The sequence below is a fragment of the Nuphar pumila genome, chromosome 5 (assembly GCF_984573655.1).
Source record: "Nuphar pumila chromosome 5, dmNupPumi1.hap1.1, whole genome shotgun sequence".
NCBI lineage: Eukaryota > Viridiplantae > Streptophyta > Magnoliopsida > Nymphaeales > Nymphaeaceae > Nuphar > Nuphar pumila.
Genome location: NC_143253.1, coordinates 122964274 through 122984257, shown reverse-complemented (window position 1 = coordinate 122984257; position 19984 = coordinate 122964274). Strand labels below are relative to the sequence as shown.

General features: G+C 37.9%; 1 protein-coding gene, 1 long non-coding RNA gene and 1 other non-coding gene across 3 annotated transcripts in view; 1 reads left to right on the top strand and 2 right to left on the bottom strand.

The window, feature by feature from the left end:
- LOC149838481 (uncharacterized) overlaps positions 1-3234 on the bottom strand; it is a 37201-nt gene extending 33967 nt beyond the window's left edge. The window contains exons 1-2 of the long non-coding RNA XR_016432189.1: positions 2989-3234; positions 2726-2824 (exon numbers count right to left, since the gene is read on the bottom strand). This is a non-coding gene — a long non-coding RNA (uncharacterized LOC149838481). The remainder of the gene's footprint in view (positions 1-2725; positions 2825-2988) is intronic.
- Positions 3235-5619: 2385 nt separating this feature from the next.
- LOC149838480 (small nuclear ribonucleoprotein SmD1a) lies at positions 5620-17367 on the top strand. Its single transcript, XM_090007704.1, has 4 exons — positions 5620-5670; positions 5769-5845; positions 16452-16643; positions 17047-17367. The coding sequence occupies exons 1-4, from the start codon at positions 5657-5659 to the stop codon at positions 17082-17084; spliced, it is 321 nt and encodes a 106-aa protein (XP_089863830.1). The 5' UTR covers positions 5620-5656; the 3' UTR covers positions 17085-17367.
- A 1943-nt stretch (positions 17368-19310) lies between these two features.
- On the bottom strand, positions 19311-19384 carry TRNAV-UAC (transfer RNA valine (anticodon UAC)). The gene has a single exon. It is a non-coding gene; the product is annotated as a tRNA-Val (tRNA).
- Positions 19385-19984: the final 600 nt, after the last annotated feature.

The following is a 19984-nucleotide window of genomic DNA, read 5'->3' as shown; positions in this document are numbered from 1 at the left end:
TAGATTAGTTTTCTGTGAAATACAAAGTTTTCTCCCGTTCCCTGAGATCAACCTGGACTTCGCACTCGTGCGAGTTGGTTTTTAGTATTTGGTGTTTGACTTTCATACTGTTTTTATTGAAAATATTGTTTTAAAAATCTATTTCACAAAACTTACACCAATATACATAGAGGTAGAATTTTTACAAGAAGATAACGGTAACTCTCCATCACCGTTGAATCCAAAATAGGCAAATTATCTCCCCTGTCTCTGCCATTCTCTACACCCTCTAAGATTTCCTTACTCGTATTCTTCTCTTTCTTAATGCTTTGAACCTCACCGAGGACATGGCATTGGATAGAAATGATTGGAGGAGAAGGATTCATGTGGAAGACCCAGAATGATTTTCTTTTTTGGTTCATACGCCGACCCCAATTGTTTTGGGATGAAGGCGTAGTTGTTGTTGTTGTTGTTGTTGTATTCTTCTCTTTCTCAATTTGAGAGTGGAAATGTGCACTTGCATGTTGTTTGAATAAATTGTGATTTCTTTCATGCATTGCATGTTCTCCTTCAATGGCAAGATGATTGCATCTGCTTTCCATAATTGATTCACTCATCTTTCCCTCGATATCCTTTCTTGTGTGCTCGCTTACCATAGTCGACATGTCCTTTGCTTGTGCTTGCATGTTTCCTGGTTCATTCTTTCTTGTTTGATTCATACCCTGTTGGAGTATGAACGCAAGCTCCTTTCCCTTAAGGTGGTGATCAGCATGACAACTTGTATTCTTCTTTCCTTCAGGATGGCGATTTGCATAATGATTTGCACGCTTCTTTCCTTTAGGATGACGATTTGAATATGGGCCATAATTCAAATGATGATCCGGATCTAGATTAGTTGGATCAATCTTATTATATCCCACCCTCTTTTACCTCTTATGTGTGTGTGTGTGTGAGAGACAGAGAGAGAGATGAGGCGATAGAGGAAGAGAGGAGGTGGAGGAGAAGGTCGAGAAGAAGAGAAGAGGTGGAAGTGGAGGAAGACAAGAAGAGGCGTAAGAAGGAAGGAGGTGGAGAAAGGGGGGGAAAGGAGGAGGAGAATAGCAGAGAAGGCAGCGGTAGAAGAGGAGGAGGAGGAGCGAGGAAGAGAGAGGGAGGGGTTGATATGGAGGGTGGGAGAACGAGAGAGGAAGAAGCCCCTAGATAGATCAAGAATTAGAGTTCCCACCTAAGGAGGGAACTCTAATTAGGGAATTCTAGAATTTTAGAATTTCCCTTGAAATATTGATGGCATCCAAACAAGAGAAACCTATCTTTTGAGAAATGTGAATATTCTCATTCCTCAGAATTCACATGAATCCAAACACACCCTTAGTGAACAGCTTCTCTAAATGAAGCAAGGTCTAGATGGAGTTCGAAAAGGACTGAATCCATTGAAGCAAGCAGCTGAAACATTATCTGCTTATCGCACATCTAGCCCATAACGAAACTAACTCTAGGCGCCAAAGTCAAATGGGTGAATGTTTGGGTAAAATACAATGTCTAAACCAGATAGGAATCCTCCACCTCATCCTCGTAAAGTTGTAATGCTCTACTGCCCCTTCTAACAGCAAATATAGCAACTAGAATCAGTTGATTCCAACCCTCAATAGGCAAACAATGTTCAGCTTCATGGTGGACCTTGGCTGAATCCAAGATCCTTGTTTCTTCTTGGCATTTACTACAATCTTATTTATTTCCAGACCCATTTATACATGCTTTAAAGTTTTTTAATGTTGATAACATTTATCTTAATTATATGATATTCCTGAAATTACTCTGTTTTTTTTTTCTTTTTACAAACAGTGATTGTGTATAATGTTCACTCAGTTCACCACCAATGTTAAGTAGCCTGATCTCCTACCCATGTGCACAGAGTTCACCAATAGTTGTATACTCATAATGTATCCAACATATGTTCTTCCAGTGCTCGTGAAATGTGCTGAGCAAATAACTGTCACATCTGCAGATACACTGCGATTGAACTCTCAAACGAAACTTCAGGTACGAGTACAGTACTAACATAGAATCACTGTCAGATTTAAGGCCTGCAGAGAAGCAAAGCCTAGGAAAGACTGTAATGAGGAACCTCGTGTTGGTCCCCCATTATAACGACTTAATCCACAGAAATAAGCCAAGGGGCCCCCGAATGATCCTAACAAGATGGGCCATTGAGTTATGGAACAAACTAGGGAGGTATATCTTTCCCCCACATCAAACAACTGAAAAAAAAGGAAAAAAAATTATAGAACAGTGTTGTAGTAGGGTGGTGAAGGAGGAGGCACCAAAACTTGATAGCAAAACAGGAAAACATGCAGAATGCTCAACATGGTGAAGAGTATGAGATATGAATGTTATTCAAATGTTATGAGAGATTAACCAATTCAGGGTACTCATTTTCCACACTCAGATTAAGTGAAAGCTTGAAGCTACTGCTACTTAGCCAAAAGGATCCAGGTCTGAACCCATCACCTTTTTTCCTCTCAAAAACGCAATATTGTTGTCAGTACCAAATACATAGATCAATCAATCAACAAAACGATATAATGCCATAAAAGTTTGATATATCAATTTCACGCATGCAACACCATAGTAATGTTCAGAATTTATTTCTTTTAAATTAAGAAGCATATAAACTGCACCAATAACAATGAATCGGCACATTTCAAAAAACCAATATTAGAAACAAAACTGCGAGGTAATAACGAACCTGAAATTTTGAATTCGTATTGCTGAATACAGAATTCTCCAATAAACAAGTAGAGATCTCCACGGTGAGCTTGTAAACTCAACAAACCAAAGACACCGACTTCTCCACTCTCCCAAAAATAGGAAAACACATTCTTCATTCATTAGTTGGCCCAATTCAAAAAATAAGCTATACAGCAGCGTGTAAAAGCAATCGAATTGGAAATTCAATTCTAATAAAAATATCAGAAATTTTCCGGCAAATAAGATAAAGTCAAGGATCACCTCGAAGAGAACCAGTAGCAGAGAGGACAAACTTGACAATCGCCAAGACCGCCTCGATTTCTGGATCGCTCCACTCCCGAAAACCTAACTTCCCGTCTCCGAGAGGCCGTACTCAAGGGTCTCCAACAGCCTCTCGAGCCCCGGCTTGACCGAGTCCGATCGGAGCCTCTGTAGGAGATCGGCCGGGGGTTTCCCGTCTCCGTCGCCGCGGAGGGCGAATTGGGACCCAGTTTTGTATTTTGTTGGCTAGGGCTGTTAATGGGTCAGACCCATGATAGATTTAGGATCCAAATTTAGATGGATGAGAACCATACCTAGTTTGATTGTGTATGACTCCCATTTTCTTGAGAGGGAAGGAAGGATCTTATTCGTATTTGAAGCTTATGCCTGGTTTGTGTATACCCTAACCGGGTCTGATCCAATTGAACATTACATACTGCCAAATATAAGCTTTCTAGTATCATTGGGTGGGTCCAAATCCAATACTACCTTCTCTATCAGGTTGGCATCAACAGGCTAATGGTGCCAAATCAGGTGAGTTTGATCGAATTTGGTTTTGATCTGGATAAACTCCTGCTTATTCTGGATCAAAGCAAGACCCAAGAAAGGCATATGAACCTATGTGGACTGTGCTTCTGCAAGCCTCACCGAACAATGCAGACCATGGCCACATATCTCGTTCTCGAAAAAACATGGGCGAATAAAATTCTCATGGCATTTTGAAATTTCAAGTTGTTCTTGATAAAATATCAATACTAAACTCCTGTTTATATGCGCACGCAGGATTAGGTTTTGAACACTTGAACTTAGGTTATATGGACCAAAAGATCAAGATATATAGGTGTCATGCAATCTTATTGGCTAGCATAATGACATGACATAATTTAATTTACCAAGGTTTTATTTTAGGGGGGGCTAAGAAACGTTTAGTAAGTCTTAGGGGTGACTAGAGTCCCTTCCTTTGGCTTTATGCAATTCCAATGCAAGAGGGATTGTTCCTTGTGTTTTTTGGTAATTAACTACGAGGAAACCCAATCTGATATGGGAAGTGCCCAATGTGGGATCTCTTATGAGAGAGAAAAAACCAAAAAGAAAGCAAGAGAATTAAGGAAGAGAGAGAGAGCCCAAAGCAATTCAACATTACCACTTATGAAGATCAACAAAATGTTGAACCCATGAACTGATCAAGAGCAAAAGCCAAAACAAATAAAGAAAGCAGAAGAGAAAAGAACATAGACAGATAAAATGGGCTCACACCTGAGCTGCTTGCCCAGATTGAAGCAAAAGAGAGGTAGTGTCACCAAGAGGGAGTGGAAGATCACTAAGATGCATACGCAAGATCGCATAAACATCTACCAAGATTTTATGCACCAGGTTTTGAATGTTAACCGGAATTTGACGAAAATGAGCATCAGTATCACCTGAAGGGCATCGGTTTGCTAGGTTGAAAGTGTTGACTTGTCGGATCAAGGTAATCAATGTTGACTTGTTGGATCGAGGTAATCGGTAATGACAACATAGTAGTATAATTTTTCTTGTTCTCTAGAACCCTGTAATCTCTTGTAGGCATAATAAAATTTCTTTCATACTCTCTATGGTCATAGACGATTTTCAGTCTTTTATGTGCTTGTTTGCTTTCTTGTATTTTTATTGCATAATTCATAGATATAACCTCCGGTGGCCTTAAACTCCCACCATCATTCAACTTGGGCCGGCTCACCTAGCGAAGTTTGCTTGGGCCTTGTGGGTGGCAGTAACGGAGTTGATGTCCAGCCCTACTCTCTCTCTCAATCTCTCTAACCATGGTAACATAAACGATATATAAGGAAAAAGCTTGACATGTAGCAATGTCAAAAACCTTGTTAATACACAAAATATAGGCTCATAAAAAACTTGTCACAATATCTAGAGCAAAACTTCCAAGTATTTTTACCGATATTTACTTATTTCAATATTTTATTGACATTTTTTGTATTGATTGAGCAATCAAACTCAATAATTTTGATTGAAAATTATTCAAAAGATTGGGATTCTTATAAGCACTCACTTGTCTCAAGTTTTCTCTTTAAATTTTATTTTCTTGCTTACCCTTTTGAGTTGCCAAAGCTTGCATCTAACTTCTTTATTTTGATCTAAAATATTAAAAGTAAGTTAAAACTAAAGACAAAATATTGTTGTTCTCATGTAAAGTATATTTTCATACTACCAACGGGGGGCTTGTCTGGTAGAAGCAGTTAGTCACCTTGTGTTGAGACGTTGCAAGTTCGAATCCCAATGGTATTGTTGTATAACTGGTAGGCGTCTGCTTAACCTCAGCTTTTTCTGTCGAAAAAAAAATATATTTTTTCATGCTCTAATGGTTTATTTTATTTTATTTTATTATTAATAAATATTAAGTTAATGATAATTTGGCAATATATAGTCGATATGCGACGTTGATAGCAAACAATAAGTTATCTCTCTCTCTCTCTCTCTCTCTCTCTCTCTCTCTCTCTCTCTCTCTCTCTCTCTCTCTCTCTCTCTCCATGTATATGTATAATATATTAATTTGAGATTTCATAAACCCTCCCAACAGGGTTTTGAAAAACAGCATAAATCGCGGCTCCTGTCATTCGCTTGTTTCCTCCTCTAGGTCTAAGCCCCCAAAGAAAACACTCTCCTTTCAACGATGAAGCTCGTTAGGTAACGACGTCTTTCCTCTTCTTCTTCTTCTGGTTCTTTTTTTCTCCTTCTTTTTCTTGAAAAAATGTGAATCGTCTTTGGTTCGCGCTGGAAATTAGGTTTTTGATGAAATTGAACAACGAGACGGTCACCATCGAGCTCAAGAACGGGACCGTCGTCCATGGAACCATCACCGGTATGTCGCCCGGACATGATTTCTTCTGATTTTACCTTTTTCGAGTTTTTTGTTCGCTCCAGAGTTTGTGTGTTTTCCTCCCTTTTTCTGGCATCTTCAAGATTTCTCGTGTTCTTGTTAGGGTTTTTTTTCATGAACTTGAAGATTACATTTCGTTTTTGGTGCTTCCTTATGCTTTTGGTTTCTTTTTCTTGTTTAGCTATTGAGTTTTTGTTTGTTTTTTAATGCTCGGAAAATACTTGGAAATTTTCGTTGTGTGGTGTCTCTGTTTACATTCCGTACGAGCTGATGCTTTTGTAGTTTTGAAGGATACTTTTAGGTTCTGTTTGGTGTTGGAATAAAACTGATAAGGATCCCTGCATTTGGCAGTTTTTTACTTATCGATTTTATCCCATTTAATGTAGATTAGTTCCCTTTCATTTGATTTTCAGTTATAGATTAGTTTCTCTTATTCATCCCTGGAATCGTGGGATTGTATATATATATATATATATATGCACTCTTGTATCCATATACGAGGAAATCAAATTTTCACTCTCATTCTCGTTTTCTCTTCTTCTTCATCGTTTTTCCTTCACCATTTTAACATGGTATCAGAGAGAAGGACAATCTGTTTTCTGTAACCTGCAAAGACGAGAGTTAATCAACAAACAGCAGAAAGATTTTCTGCTTATTTTCTACTCATGTTTGTTGTTCTGCTAGTGTTTGCTGCTCGTTTACTGCTAGTGTTGGTTGTTCGTGTCGTCAGCATAACAGGGAACATTCAGGTTGTAGTCTTACTGACGTCTAATCCACAAGCTGCAATGGCAGCCGGAATTCCAAAGATCACCGGTTTAGAGGAAGATGCCTCAAATATTAACCCTTATTTTCTGATCACTTGGACAACCCAGGTACCGTATTAGTGTCTCAACTCTTGACCAGTGACAATTACTCAACCTGGAAACGTGTGATGTGCATGACGTTGAGTTCAAAAAATAAACTCGGTTCTATCAATGGAACCATTTTAAAGCCCGGCGCTTCATCTACCTCTTTTGCGGCTTGGCAAAGGTGTAATGATATGGTTCTTTCATGGATCTTGAATTTGATCCACAAAGACCTGTCATCCAGTGTCATCTATTCAGACACTGCATTCGACATTTGGACTGACCTTCATGACCGATTTTTTCAGCCCAATGCGCCCCACATTTATCATTACTCAGTTTGATATAATTAATCTTAAACAACAGACATTTATTGTTGTTTATTTTACGAAGCTCAAAGGCATGTGGGATGAACTTGCTTCGTATATCACCTATCCAGTTTGTTCTTGTGGGGCCATGAAGGTAGTTCAAGAAATGCAACAACGAGATAGGTTGATGCAATTCTTGATGGGTCTTAATGCCAACTAAAGCCCTATTCAGAGTCAAATCCTTCTCATGGATCCTACTCTATCTATTTCGAGGGCATATGCACTTATTATTCAAGAAGAAAGACAAGCGAGATGCACATGCTTCCTCTATCATCAAGCAAACAAATCATGTTGGCTGCCATTGTTGAGTCAAAAGGTGGTAAAATTATGACTCAACATGTGAACCCGAAAGAGGTTAAAAAGTATGTCTCAATGCATCAGAAAAACACATGACCTAAGTGTGATCATTGTGGGAAATTAGGCCATATCAAAGCTCGATGTTTATCCCAACACAACCTCAAAGGCAAATGCTGCTACTAGTCATACAACCATGTTTTAGATTACGCCCAAATAGTACAATGCTCTCAAAGTTTTTTTTTTCTGCACAAACCTCATTCCAAGGTAAATCAGAACCTCAAGTCAACATAGAAGGTAAAACATTGTCTCTTTTTTGTTATCCTCCTTATTGGGTCGTGGACATAGGTACCACCGATCATATAGCCTCTAGCGTAGAACTTCTTGATTCCAAATGTTCCATTTCATGTCCACGAGTAGGTTTTCACACCAAACTATTTGCACCAGTCACTCACATTGGAAATGTTAACTTAAACCCAAGTATGCGTCTGTCCAATGTCTTGTGTATGCTCAATTTTAAATATAATTTGCTTTCAAATAGTAAAATCACACATGATTTACAATGTGATGTTACCTTCACTAATGATTTTTGTATATTTCAGGACCGACACTCGAAACAGACGATTGGAGTGGGTAAACTGCAAAATGACCAGTACGTTTTTTAGGTCACGAGTGAAGTCGCTCTTTCTATTTCTAGTTTTGCTCATATTTGGCATTGTCGCCTTCGTCATATTTCACATTCTCATATTCAAACTCTTGTTGATTCAAATAAAATAAATTCCAGTAAATTTGATAGTGTTTGTTGTGTTTGTTCTCATGCAAAACAAATACGACTTCCATTTCCAAATAGTGTCATTAAATCCACAGTACCTTTTTAACTCATACATATCGATTTGTGGGGTGGATATCAAACTCAATCATTATCTCGTGCACATTATTTTTTGACTATTGTGGATGATTATACTCTTCCTACTTGGGATTACTTGATGTGCTACAAGTCCGAAGCCTTTTCTTTAATTCAAGACTTCTTTGTCATGGTCAAAACACAATTTATAACTCAAATTCAAAAGGCCAAAAGTGATAATAAGAGTGATTTTTTTTCAACGATATGCAGTCATTCTTTTGTGAAAGAGGGGATCCTCCATCAACACAACTATGTTTCAACCAAGGTTTTAAAACCCGTGACTCGGAACTCGACTCGTTCTTTATTGACTCGTGACTCGGCGGGTCAACTCGGTGACTCGGACCGGGTTTTGTTAACTTTTGATTTTAAAAGAAAAACAATATATAATTTGTCTGAAACCATGTTTTTGAGTAAACATAGTCTCCAAACGTCTGTAAGAATATAAAAACAACTGCAAAGAGATACAGAGGTTTGCTTGAATAATTGAATTTGATATCTATACAAGCACTTTGACTAATTCATGACTTGAATTAGAGGATTTGGTCACCATGAGTTCAGTATGCTACTACCTAAGGTTCCTAAAATGGCCAATCATATATGTTAGCTTGTTTTAAAAGTTGTAATTCCCTCTCTAACAAATCCATAAATGTAAAACAGGGATATATGTGCATATTGAAAGTTTACAGAATGCCCAATATCAACATAAATAAGCAATTTTCTCATGTATAAAACTATGCAGGAAATATATTAATGGCACAACTATAAAAAGACTACTAATATTTGAATATGTACAATGCTTGTTCACATAACAAATGGATGATGAAACCTAAATGTGACTTCCCATAGGCACAGTTGACCCGCCATATATAGTGAGAATCATTTCTTTAAAATATTTTGCTAGAATAAGTTGATAACACAGGGTGAACAATAGTTCGAACAACATGGCGATTTTATTCTATGGATTTAAATGTTTTTTTATCTTTAAATGATTTTTATTTTCTTTTTATACAAAATCTGGGGGTAACCCTTGTTAAAATATATGTACTTATATATTTCGAAACTGTAATTTGAAACTCAAAAAACAAATTTCAAACATCTCAAAACTCGCCCGAGTCAAGCCGAGTCAGGCTTAGTCAAGCCCGAGTTTTGGCAAACCGAGTTTGCCTTGCCGGGTTGACTCGCTGGAGTAGCGAGCCGAGTCAACGAGTTGACTCAGCGAGTTTTAAAACACTGGTTTCAACTCCTTAACAAAATGGGGTAGTTGAATGCAAATACCAAAACCTCCCGAATATGGCTCATGCCTTATTTTTTTGCCCACCTTTCGATCAAGTTCTAGGGGGGATGTATCTTTACAACTGCTTACCTTATTAATTAAGTTTCTAGCAAGACCTTAATCAGAAAAACTCCACACAAACTCTTGTTCTGCCATATCCCTCATTACAAACATCTCAAAGTTTTTGGATGTTTATGTTATGCTCACAATATCAATCATTCCCATAAGTTTGATAGTAGAGCCAAGAAATGCATATTCATTGGTTACACGAATGCTCAAGTTGCTTATTGTCTGTATGACCTTGAACCTGTTGAGATGTAGTGTTCAATAAACACATTTTTTCATTCTAGTCTACCACATGTGCACCACATAATGATAACACTGTTGTCCTACCCATATCAATTTCTAAGTCAATACTAGCTGATTTCTCTCAAGACCAATTGCCACACACACACACTCATAACTCTCCACCAAGTTCTGTTGGCGAACCAGCCTCACCTAGCTCTACCGTCAAACCAGTCCCACGTAGCCATGCTATCGACCTAGTCTCACTGAGCCCTACTATGCTCAACCAATTCCCACTAGACGTTCCACTAGGGAACACTCTCAACCTGTTCATCTCAAAGATTACCAGTGCTATGTTGCAGCTTGCTTACGCCCATCAAACGTCGAGAAAGGTACAAGATACCCTCTCACTCATTATCTCACCTATGAAAATTTTTCTACCTCTCATCGTGCCTTCCTTGTAGCTATTTTTCAAATCCCCAAACTCCAGACCTTTATCCTGGCTATGAAATGTGCACATTGAAGAGAAGCTGTGGCCCTAGAAGACAATCACACTTGGACGATCACTCGTCTTCCTCTAGGCAAACAACCCATTGGTTGTAAGTGGGTTTACAAAGTCAAACACAAATCAGATGGTTCGATTGAGCGTTATAAAACCCGACTTGTAGCAAATGGCTATTACTTAAATTGAAGGCCTCAATTACCATGAGACCTTTGCTCCCGTGGCCAAACTCATCAATGTTCATTGCCTCTTGGTCGTGGCTGCTATTAAAAACTAGGTGCCACCAGTTTGACGTAAATAATGCTTTTTTACGCAGCGATCTCAATGAAGAGATTTACATGTCCTTGCCCCTTAGGTTTGGCTGACAAGGGAAGCAACATGTTTGTCAGCTCAACAAATCCATTTATGGACTCAAGCAATCCTCTCACAACTGGTTTGCAAAATATTCTAGCTTTCTTTAAAAGATTGGCTTTACATAATCCAATGTTGATTACTCCTTGTTTTCATGCATCACCAAGCAAGGATATATATTCGTACTTGTGTATGTTGATGACATTATAGTTGTCGAAGATGATGTGATAAAAATTGATCAATTGAAAAATCTTCTCAACAATGCTTTGCATCAAAGATCTAGGGGTCTCAAATATTTCCTAGGAATTGAGGTGATAAGATCAAGAAAAAACATATTTTTGTCACAACACAAGTATACATTAGACATTCTTAGGGATTATGGTTATTTGGGGGTTAAACCATCAGAGTTTCCTATGGAATAACATTTAAAACATTTACGCGGCGATCTCAATGAAGAGATTTACATGTCCTTGCCCCCGAGGTTTGGCCAACAAGGGAAGCAACAGGTTTGTCGGCTCAACAAATCCATTTATGGATTCAAGCAATCCTCTCACAACTGGTTTGCAAAATATTCTAGCTTTCTTTAAAAGATTGGCTTTACATAATCCAATGTTGATTACTCCTTGTTTTCATGCATCACCAAGCAAGGATATATATTCGTACTTGTGTATGTTGATGACATTATAGTTGTCAGAGATGATGTGATAAAAATTGATCAACTGAAAATTCTTCTCAACAATGCTTTGCATCAAAGATCTAGGGGTGCTCAAATATTTCCTAGGAATTGAGGTGGTAAGATCAAGAAAAAACATATTTTTGTCACAACACAAGTATACATTAGACATTCTTAGGGATTATGGTTATTTGGGGGTTAAACCATTAGAGTTTCCTATGGAATAACATTTAAAACTCAATTCAGGAGAAGACTTATTGAAGGATCCAACTCATTATCGTCGTTTAGTGGGGAGATTAATATATCTTACTATAACTCGGTCAGATATAGTATATAGTATATTGTGTACATATACTAAGCCAGTATATGCATAAACCAAGAAGATCCACTTCAGGGTATTGTACTATGTTGGGAACGAGTCCCATACCTTGGAAGACCAAGAAGCTGACAATGGTGTCAATGTCATCGATTGAAGCAAAATACAAATCAATGGTCCATGTCAGTTGCAAGTTAACATGACTGAAATACTTGTTAACAAATCTAGGCATCAAGCACCCACAACCCATACTGATGTGTTGTGATAATTAGGCAACTCTTCACATTCCTGCAAATCCGGTTTTCCACAAACGTACCAAACATATAGAAATTGACTGCCATGTGATAAGGGAAAAAATCATAGCGGTATGATCAAAACTCATTTTGTCCCTCTACTCCAATGCAATGTGCGAATATATTCACCAAGGTATTGGGACGTGATTAGTTCATTCAACTCAAAAGCAAGTTGGGCGTTGTTAGTCCTCACACTCCAACTTGAGGGGGAGCATGTTGCAATAAAATCAATAAGGATCCCTGCATTTGGCAGTTTCCTTACTTATCGATTTTATCCCATTTAATGTAAGATTAGTTTCCTTTCATTTGATTTTCAATTATAGATTAGTTTCTCTTATTCATCCCTGGAATCGTGGGATTATATATATATATATATATATATATATATATATATATATATATATATATATATATATATACATTCTTGTATCCTTGTAAAAGTAGGACACACATATACGAGGAAATCATTTTTTCCCTCTCATTCTCATTTTCTCTTCTTCTTCATTTTTCCTTCACCATTTTAACATTTGGGAGCCTTGCATTGAGATGAAAAAAACCATTTCCATGTGTTTTCAAAATATGGGTTTGTCAAAATATGTTGTTGAGGATGGAGTTGCTGAAAACAGCCTCTTGCGAATGGTGTTGGGCCTGCTAACTCTATTCCCAATTTAATGTTTTGACAATGTCACCGCTCCCAAATAGTAAAGAGCATGAGAGTATTGGGGGAAACCACAAAAGACCCCAAGTCAAGTCTCTCGAACAGAGCTTAGTGGAGAAGAACCCTATGTCTTTTGATGCTGATGAGCGTGTGTGTGTATATGTATATGTGTGTGTGTATATATATATATATATATATTTATATATATATATATTTATATATATATATAGAGAGAGAGAGTAACTAGAATATGTAAACTGGTATTCACCGAGATTTTCATAGTTTTTTTTTCCCTAAAATTTCACTGTACGATGTAGAGGCTATAGAAACTGACTTTTGGATCATTCGATTATGATGTATAAGAAAGATCTATTAAGGCTTCAAAATCAACGGCTCAGAATTTTCGTAAATATTCAAGCATAAAAAATCACATTTATTGGTCGATTCCAGGCAAATGGACCGCGATGAATGCATCTGCAGGGTCAAATTTGCAAAAAATCGTATTAAAATCTTGTTTCGTACCAGTTTACATATTTTGCTGGTTTACATATTCCAGTTTTCCATATATATATATATATATATATATATATATATATATATATATATATATATATATATATATATTCTTTTTGATGTTTTTTCTCCTTTTTGGGTTATTTAAGCCTACAATTTAAGATGGAGTGCTATTTGTGGTGATGATGATGATGTGTGCATTTTTTTAATTAAATCATGGTGCAAAATATAAGACATGGTCTTTTTGAGTTTGTTCTTTGATAATTTCTTCCTTACATATAGTTGAGCTAAGCACACTGCTCACACTTTCCTTCATGTGTGGGACCTTCGGTTGGTTCTCATTCTTTGATGTTGAGGTCATCTATCTGATAGAATAGAAAATAAAAATGATGGTTTTCTACCTAGTCAGTTTGCGTAATATCAGGTATATGCACATATTTTTTGGGCATATCTTCTCTGTCTTGGGGGGCCTATGTTGATCTAATTCATGCTTTGTTAGTCACTGATGACTGGATTAAGTTGGTTGTACTTTGTGTAACACTGGTGTTTCAAGATGCCAACTGTACCAATGATCTATTGAAACTTTGATGAGAGAAAAAATATATGTCGTGCCACTGACATTTTTTTATTCCAATGCCCTATCATTTTCATATTTTGGTCCAATGGTAGAAGCTATTGCAAATTATGGGCGAGGGTTCAAACTACCTTCTTACCACGAGATCAAAACATGGATTTTGAACTGTCATGTAGGTGCGGATGCAAGTGCATGTCCGGGTGTGGTGATACAGTACGGTACTTTAAAAAACTTGGGTGTGGGGGTGTGGGGGTGTGGGAGGTTTTATATATATAATTTTTTTTAACAGTTAACAAAAACACTAATGAAATAAAAAACAATTATCATATCTTCAATTCATCATGCATGCAATAAATCAAATTAACAATCCAGACCTTGGTTAAATTGTGCTTCCACTTCGGGCATTGTTTATTGAGTTATGCATTGATGCATGTCCAATCATGGTGCTTCATCCTCGATTTGGGTCATGAGGCTCCTGAAAAGAGGTGATTCAAATTCAAAGATTGGTGGAAATGGGTACCTGGTTTCTGAAATAAAGTCCTTGGTCGGGTGAAAGTGGGTTAGCTTTCATCTTGGTTGGAAACCTTGAAAACTAGGGCCAATATTACTTGCTGGCCCAAAGATGAGGTTGGAGTCACTTCAAGGTGATCACTCTTTGGGAGACCAACCTGCTAGAACTTAAAAAACGGATACATGAGCTGAACTAGAAGGAATTGTCTAATGTGGGCATGCAAAACAAGGCATTGGGAGTTAAAATTTATGAGTGGAGGGTAAGTGAAGAACTTAGATAGAACCAGAGAGCTTAGATTCATTGGCTGCTGTATGGAGACTAAAATACAAAATTTTTCCATATGAAAGCTTGCAATTGAGGGAGGATTAACAATATCCCATGTATTAATGTAGGGGGAGCGGAAAAGAAGGATACAATGCAGGAAGTGACAAACTGTTCCAAAAATTGTTTCAAGAGGGGTCAAGAACTGGGTGAGAGGTTGTTAAGTCTACATTTCTCTTTGCTGGTGCCTACATAGGCTTCCTCTCTTGAGTTTCCATTCGATGAAGAGGAGGTGAAATCTGCCATTTGGATGCTAACTAAAGGGTAAGGCTCCGGTTTTGATGGTTTTCCACTCATGGTCTTCAAATTGTGGTTGATTTGCAAGAGGAATTTGGCAGAATTCCACACTAAGGGCATCCTCCTAAACGAAAGCAACAAAGGTGTCACTTTTTTGACAAACCAATATTCTTGGGTCAGGATTGTGATGCACATGATGTTCTTTCTTTTCTAAAGTCCAGACTTTGGATTTTCATTTTTTTTACTATGTGGCTATTAAGACCCAGAGCCGTACCTGTGTTTTATGGGGCCTGAGGCGGAGGGAAAAAATGGGCCCCCTATTAATGGTAGGAGTTCGAGGGCAGCGCCTCTTAATTTTTTTTAAAGAATCAAAATAACAATAAAATTTGCATTCACATTAAATAAATATAATATTCCAAATATTTATAATATATTAAATAAAAATATAGAAAATATTTATATAAACTACCTAAACAATACTCATTGGCTTTAAAAATGAGCCCCTAATTTTTTTGGGGGCAAGGGGCCCTGAGGCCCAAGCCTCATTGGCCTCTTTACAGGTCCGGCTCTGTTAAGACCATAGTCACTTCTTGCACCCATGGACTTTGTGCTCAATGTTGTGATTTAACTTGTCTTGCATTATGTGATCTTAGGTTGATGATGAGCATAGGCTTTAAATAGTAGGTTTATCGCACAGTTGCCATGTTCTCTATTTGGGGTAAACAAGCTGGTTTTTTATGATCCTGCCTATGGTAACTGCGGTTATGGTTCTGGTGCACCCATGGATGATGTGATGCACATTTGATGCCTAGATTAGATATGCTTTTTAGTGTGTTTCTCTCACGTTGAAGTTTCAAAGGAATGATATTGGACTAAAATTCGGCTCTAATAAAGCACACACTACACACTCAGACAAACAAAGGAAAGAATATATATAGCTTCCGGTGGATGTTGACAAATGTACCATGTCTTTTTTGTCCATAACAATTTATGAAATTCCATGGTAAACATTTTTATTTGTTTATTTGCATATTCTGTCATGATCTTGAGGACGTTCCAATTAAACTGACCTGGAATATTTTGGGAGTAGAACATTTTTCTGGATTAAGCTTTTAGACATAGTGATGATTTTCCTTCAACCATCTGATTTTTACAGTGTGTGAAATGGATAAAAAAGAATGTGATGATGCCTATAACTTTTCTTGGGAAAGACTCGTGTTAACGGAATGGGCATTTGTTTTTTGTTGCAAAGCATGCTCCAGAGTCCAGCCACACTGATGGAGGCGGTTCTTGTCTGGTTTTCTGTGTGTGCGTTTTGTTTGCTTTATTCAATGAGATACTGTGCACAGTATTCTAGAAAGATGTTACAATTGGGGCTTGATCGTAGGCTTGTTTGTCATCATACACAATTTGATGTTTAGGCAATAGCACCCTGGAAGGAAAGAAAGCTCTGGCTCCAATCCTTATCATCACTAGGTTATAATTTTCCTTTGTCTATAAAGCTGGTTGTGCAATTGTTCATTTTGCATCTGCTAGTTGTGGCATGTTGTAAATATGTGAAACTAGAACAGCACACAAGCAAAAGTACGTTTTTTCCCGTGTTGGAAGAATTACATGGATCATTTGTTATTTTGGTGCTGGTGACCAGTCGTGACTTTTTTTGCTTGTGGCAGGGGTGGATATTAGTATGAATACACATCTGAAGACAGTAAAATTAACCCTAAAAGGTAAAAATCCGGTGGCTCTTGATCACCTCAGTGTGCGGGGTAACAATATTCGATATTATATCCTCCCTGACAGCTTGAACTTGGAGACTTTATTGGTTGAGGAGACGCCAAGAGTGAAGCCCAAGAAACCAAATGCGGGTACTTATCCACTCACCTCTTTTCTTTCTTATCACCTCTTTTTTCTTTTTTGTTTTTCTTCCTCCATGGACTCGTTATCTACATGAGTCAAATTTCCGATGAAACCAGACTAGATAGGAGGTATTGATTTATATGGTTGCCATTTTTGTCAAATGAATGATCTGTCAAGTCAGTTGTCATATTATTTTTGGTAATTCTGCGTTTCTGCTACATGAGCACATTCTGATTTAGTCCAGCCTTGCGTGGCTTGGGTGATTGCACTATGGCTACATGAGCCAAGAGTTTTAAAATAGGCCATCTGTTTTCAGTCTCCTTGTGCAGGCTAAATGTTTTTTTTCATAAAGAGGAATGTTAGATTAGTCTCACTTTGTGACACATTGTGTGTATTTTGAAACTATCTCAGGGAGACCTGTTGGACGTGGCCGGGGCCGTGGGCGTTAGCTCTGAGCTATATGCTGTGTCACCAACTTTTGTGCTTTCAGGTTCTTACTCTTGCTGCTTCTGTACAAAGTGGATGCCTGCTTTGGATGGAGCAGCTTGTTTTTCAGACGGGGGCAAAGTGGAATGGCTGTTATTTGTCTTGAGCATGAACAGATCTCCAGCTATATGTAGACATAGAATCTAGTTTTCCATGCTATAAACTTCTTTTTTCAGACTAGAATCAAAGTTGATGCATTGACATTCACTGTGCTGTTAGTCCCTTTTGCTTGAAGCTTGATTGCATTCTTCTCATTGCTATGAGTTAAAGTTCGTAAAAATGTTAGCTGTCTAGAACGAGTTGACCAACTTGTTCAGAGTCGGATTGTAGCTTGCTCATTTGGTTTTGCTTTGCTGTAAATGGTTCAAAGCTCATGTAGTTTTGCGAGTCCTTTCGGCTTTTCTAGTGGAAAGGAGAATCACCAAGCCTAAGGTAGAAGCACTTTGGCTCTCTTCTCTTAGCTGCCAGATCCTGTTCGTGTTAGTGGGAAGCATTGCATCTCAACATCAAAGGGATCACCATCTATGCCGGTCTCTCATTCTTTTTTTTTCTGGAAGTGGGAGACCTGTCACGCTGGAAATTCTTGCCGAGCTTTGGTCGATCATCTTAAGTGGCTGCCCCCTTACCCATCCCTCTTGAAGCAGATCGGGTTTGGCCTAGTGGGGTGGATGGGTTTAGGTTCAAATCCCAGGGGCATCACCGCATTGTGCAAGACGAAGCCAGTGGCTTCCTGGGAGTAGGAGGTCTGCTGTGGTTTTATGCCATCGGAGACGTGACCATAGTTATGGCAGGCATAGCCGGTGCGACCAGGTCTCTTACTCGGGGTGGTTTCTCTGTCTTTTATGAAAAAACTTGTAGTGTTATGCTTGCTTGTTGAGAGTAAGGTCGCGTTTGTGTCATGGAAAATGGGTGTTTTCTGTGGAAACGCATCGACGGGCGTACCAAAATACAGTGGGTTTTATGTAGAAACTGTTCCCGCACTATTGGTGGGTTTTATGTAGAAACTGTTCCTGTTGGGGGGGGGGGGGGGGTGACATGCAAACGCCCCTAAGAGTTTGCCATGGATTTAGTTTTGGATGTTTATAAGCCAAATCTGTATGAGATCGATCTCCTTAGGAGGATCCAAAGTTAAAAGCTGCCTAAACCAGGTCCACTTGGTCCCAAACCTAAAAATTCAGTAAGGGTCGTTGGATCGCTACTCAAAAAGTGGTATCAGAATCATGGTGCATATTGTTATACCCGAACTCCTAAAGGTTAGACCAAGGGTGCAAATGGATCTGGTTCAACGTCCATTCTGAATCTGACACATTATTTGACCATATGGATCTTAAATAAGATGTTACATGATCAAATTTTTTGGAGTCAGTTGCAGATCTGGATATCTACTTTCTTTCTGTCAGATCTACAATTGGATGCAGACAAAATCCGAATCATATGTACTTTTCATGTTTTCAAAATTACCTTTTTTTCCATTATGGTTTAAAGATTGGACCCAGATTCAACTCTACAACGTTTGACCTAGTTCAGATTCAGATCTATATTAGGATTTGTTTCACAATTTTTGGATTTGAATTTTGGATCTACCATAATCTGGCCCATTCACTCTACTTGGACATTATCTGATCTGATCAGAGACAAGCCATGTTCCAAAGCACATGGCACAATTGACAGAGAAAATCTATTGTGATTTTGAACCATGATATCATATGGTGGTACATGCTTCTGTTTACAAAGGCTTAGACACGAAATGTTAGATTTAACCACACAAATTCGTTTATTATAGTTTATTTACTATGTTGGTTGGCTTAATCATTTCCAATATGCCATTACATTCAACTTTCAAGGTGCTAAAAAGATCAACGGCTCACAATTATTTAAGTCAAGGATGGTTTAAAAGTGACGAGTAGAACATGAAAATGATCCAAATTAGTGCTAACTACAAAATTAGAGTAATGGATAAGCTGGTAAAATAAGTACTCTTGTTCCCTACTGCCACGTGCCATAAAAAATGAAAAAAAAAATCACGAATAAAGAAAGTGCCCCAAAATTTTGGGGAACTGTCAGGCATGGAATGATGGAGACTTATGTATTTATCATACGGTGAATGGTTTGTAATCATTGTATACTTGATTTTATTTGGGAAACTTATTCACGAAATTTCATTAAAAAACGGTTAAAAACCATAGCAATGGTGCTGCCCAGGCTCGAACTGGGGACCTTTAGTGTGTAAGACTAACGTGATAACCGACTACACCACAGCACCGTTGTTGCATAATGCTTACATCTAAATATTTTATCGCAACACCATCTGACCCAAAACTATCGCCACGCCCATCTTGTTTTTTTTTTTTGACAGAGAAAGCTGTCCTTTCTTTATTGTTTTTTTTTTTTTGAAAATTGGCCCTCAATGAAAGCAGAACAGTCATTGTTTTACGCACTTATTTCAAATTAGTGATTATCTTATTCAGTTTTTGCAAAATGGTCCTCTTGCGACAGCAGAACTGTCAATTTGCCTGCCGCTAAATGGTTGTCAACAAAGGTTAATTAAAAGGCAGGGAGGGGTCAATTTATAAAATCTGATAAGGTAGGGAATATTTTTGCAAATGGCCGATAAGGTGGGGACTATTTTGCACTAAAACAAAAAAGCGGATGAAAGAATATAGACTAAAACTTATCATGGTATATTTCAACATTTAAGGCTGAACTACTACGTTTCTTTACCGATGTTTGAACATTTTAACAATTTTTACCTTCATTTTTTTTTTTGGATATTTACACCGGAGAACTGCTGAAGATCAGAGACCTAGCTGCACTGGCTCTACCTGTCTTACTTACGATCACTGTTCTGTTAGCGTAAAACTTC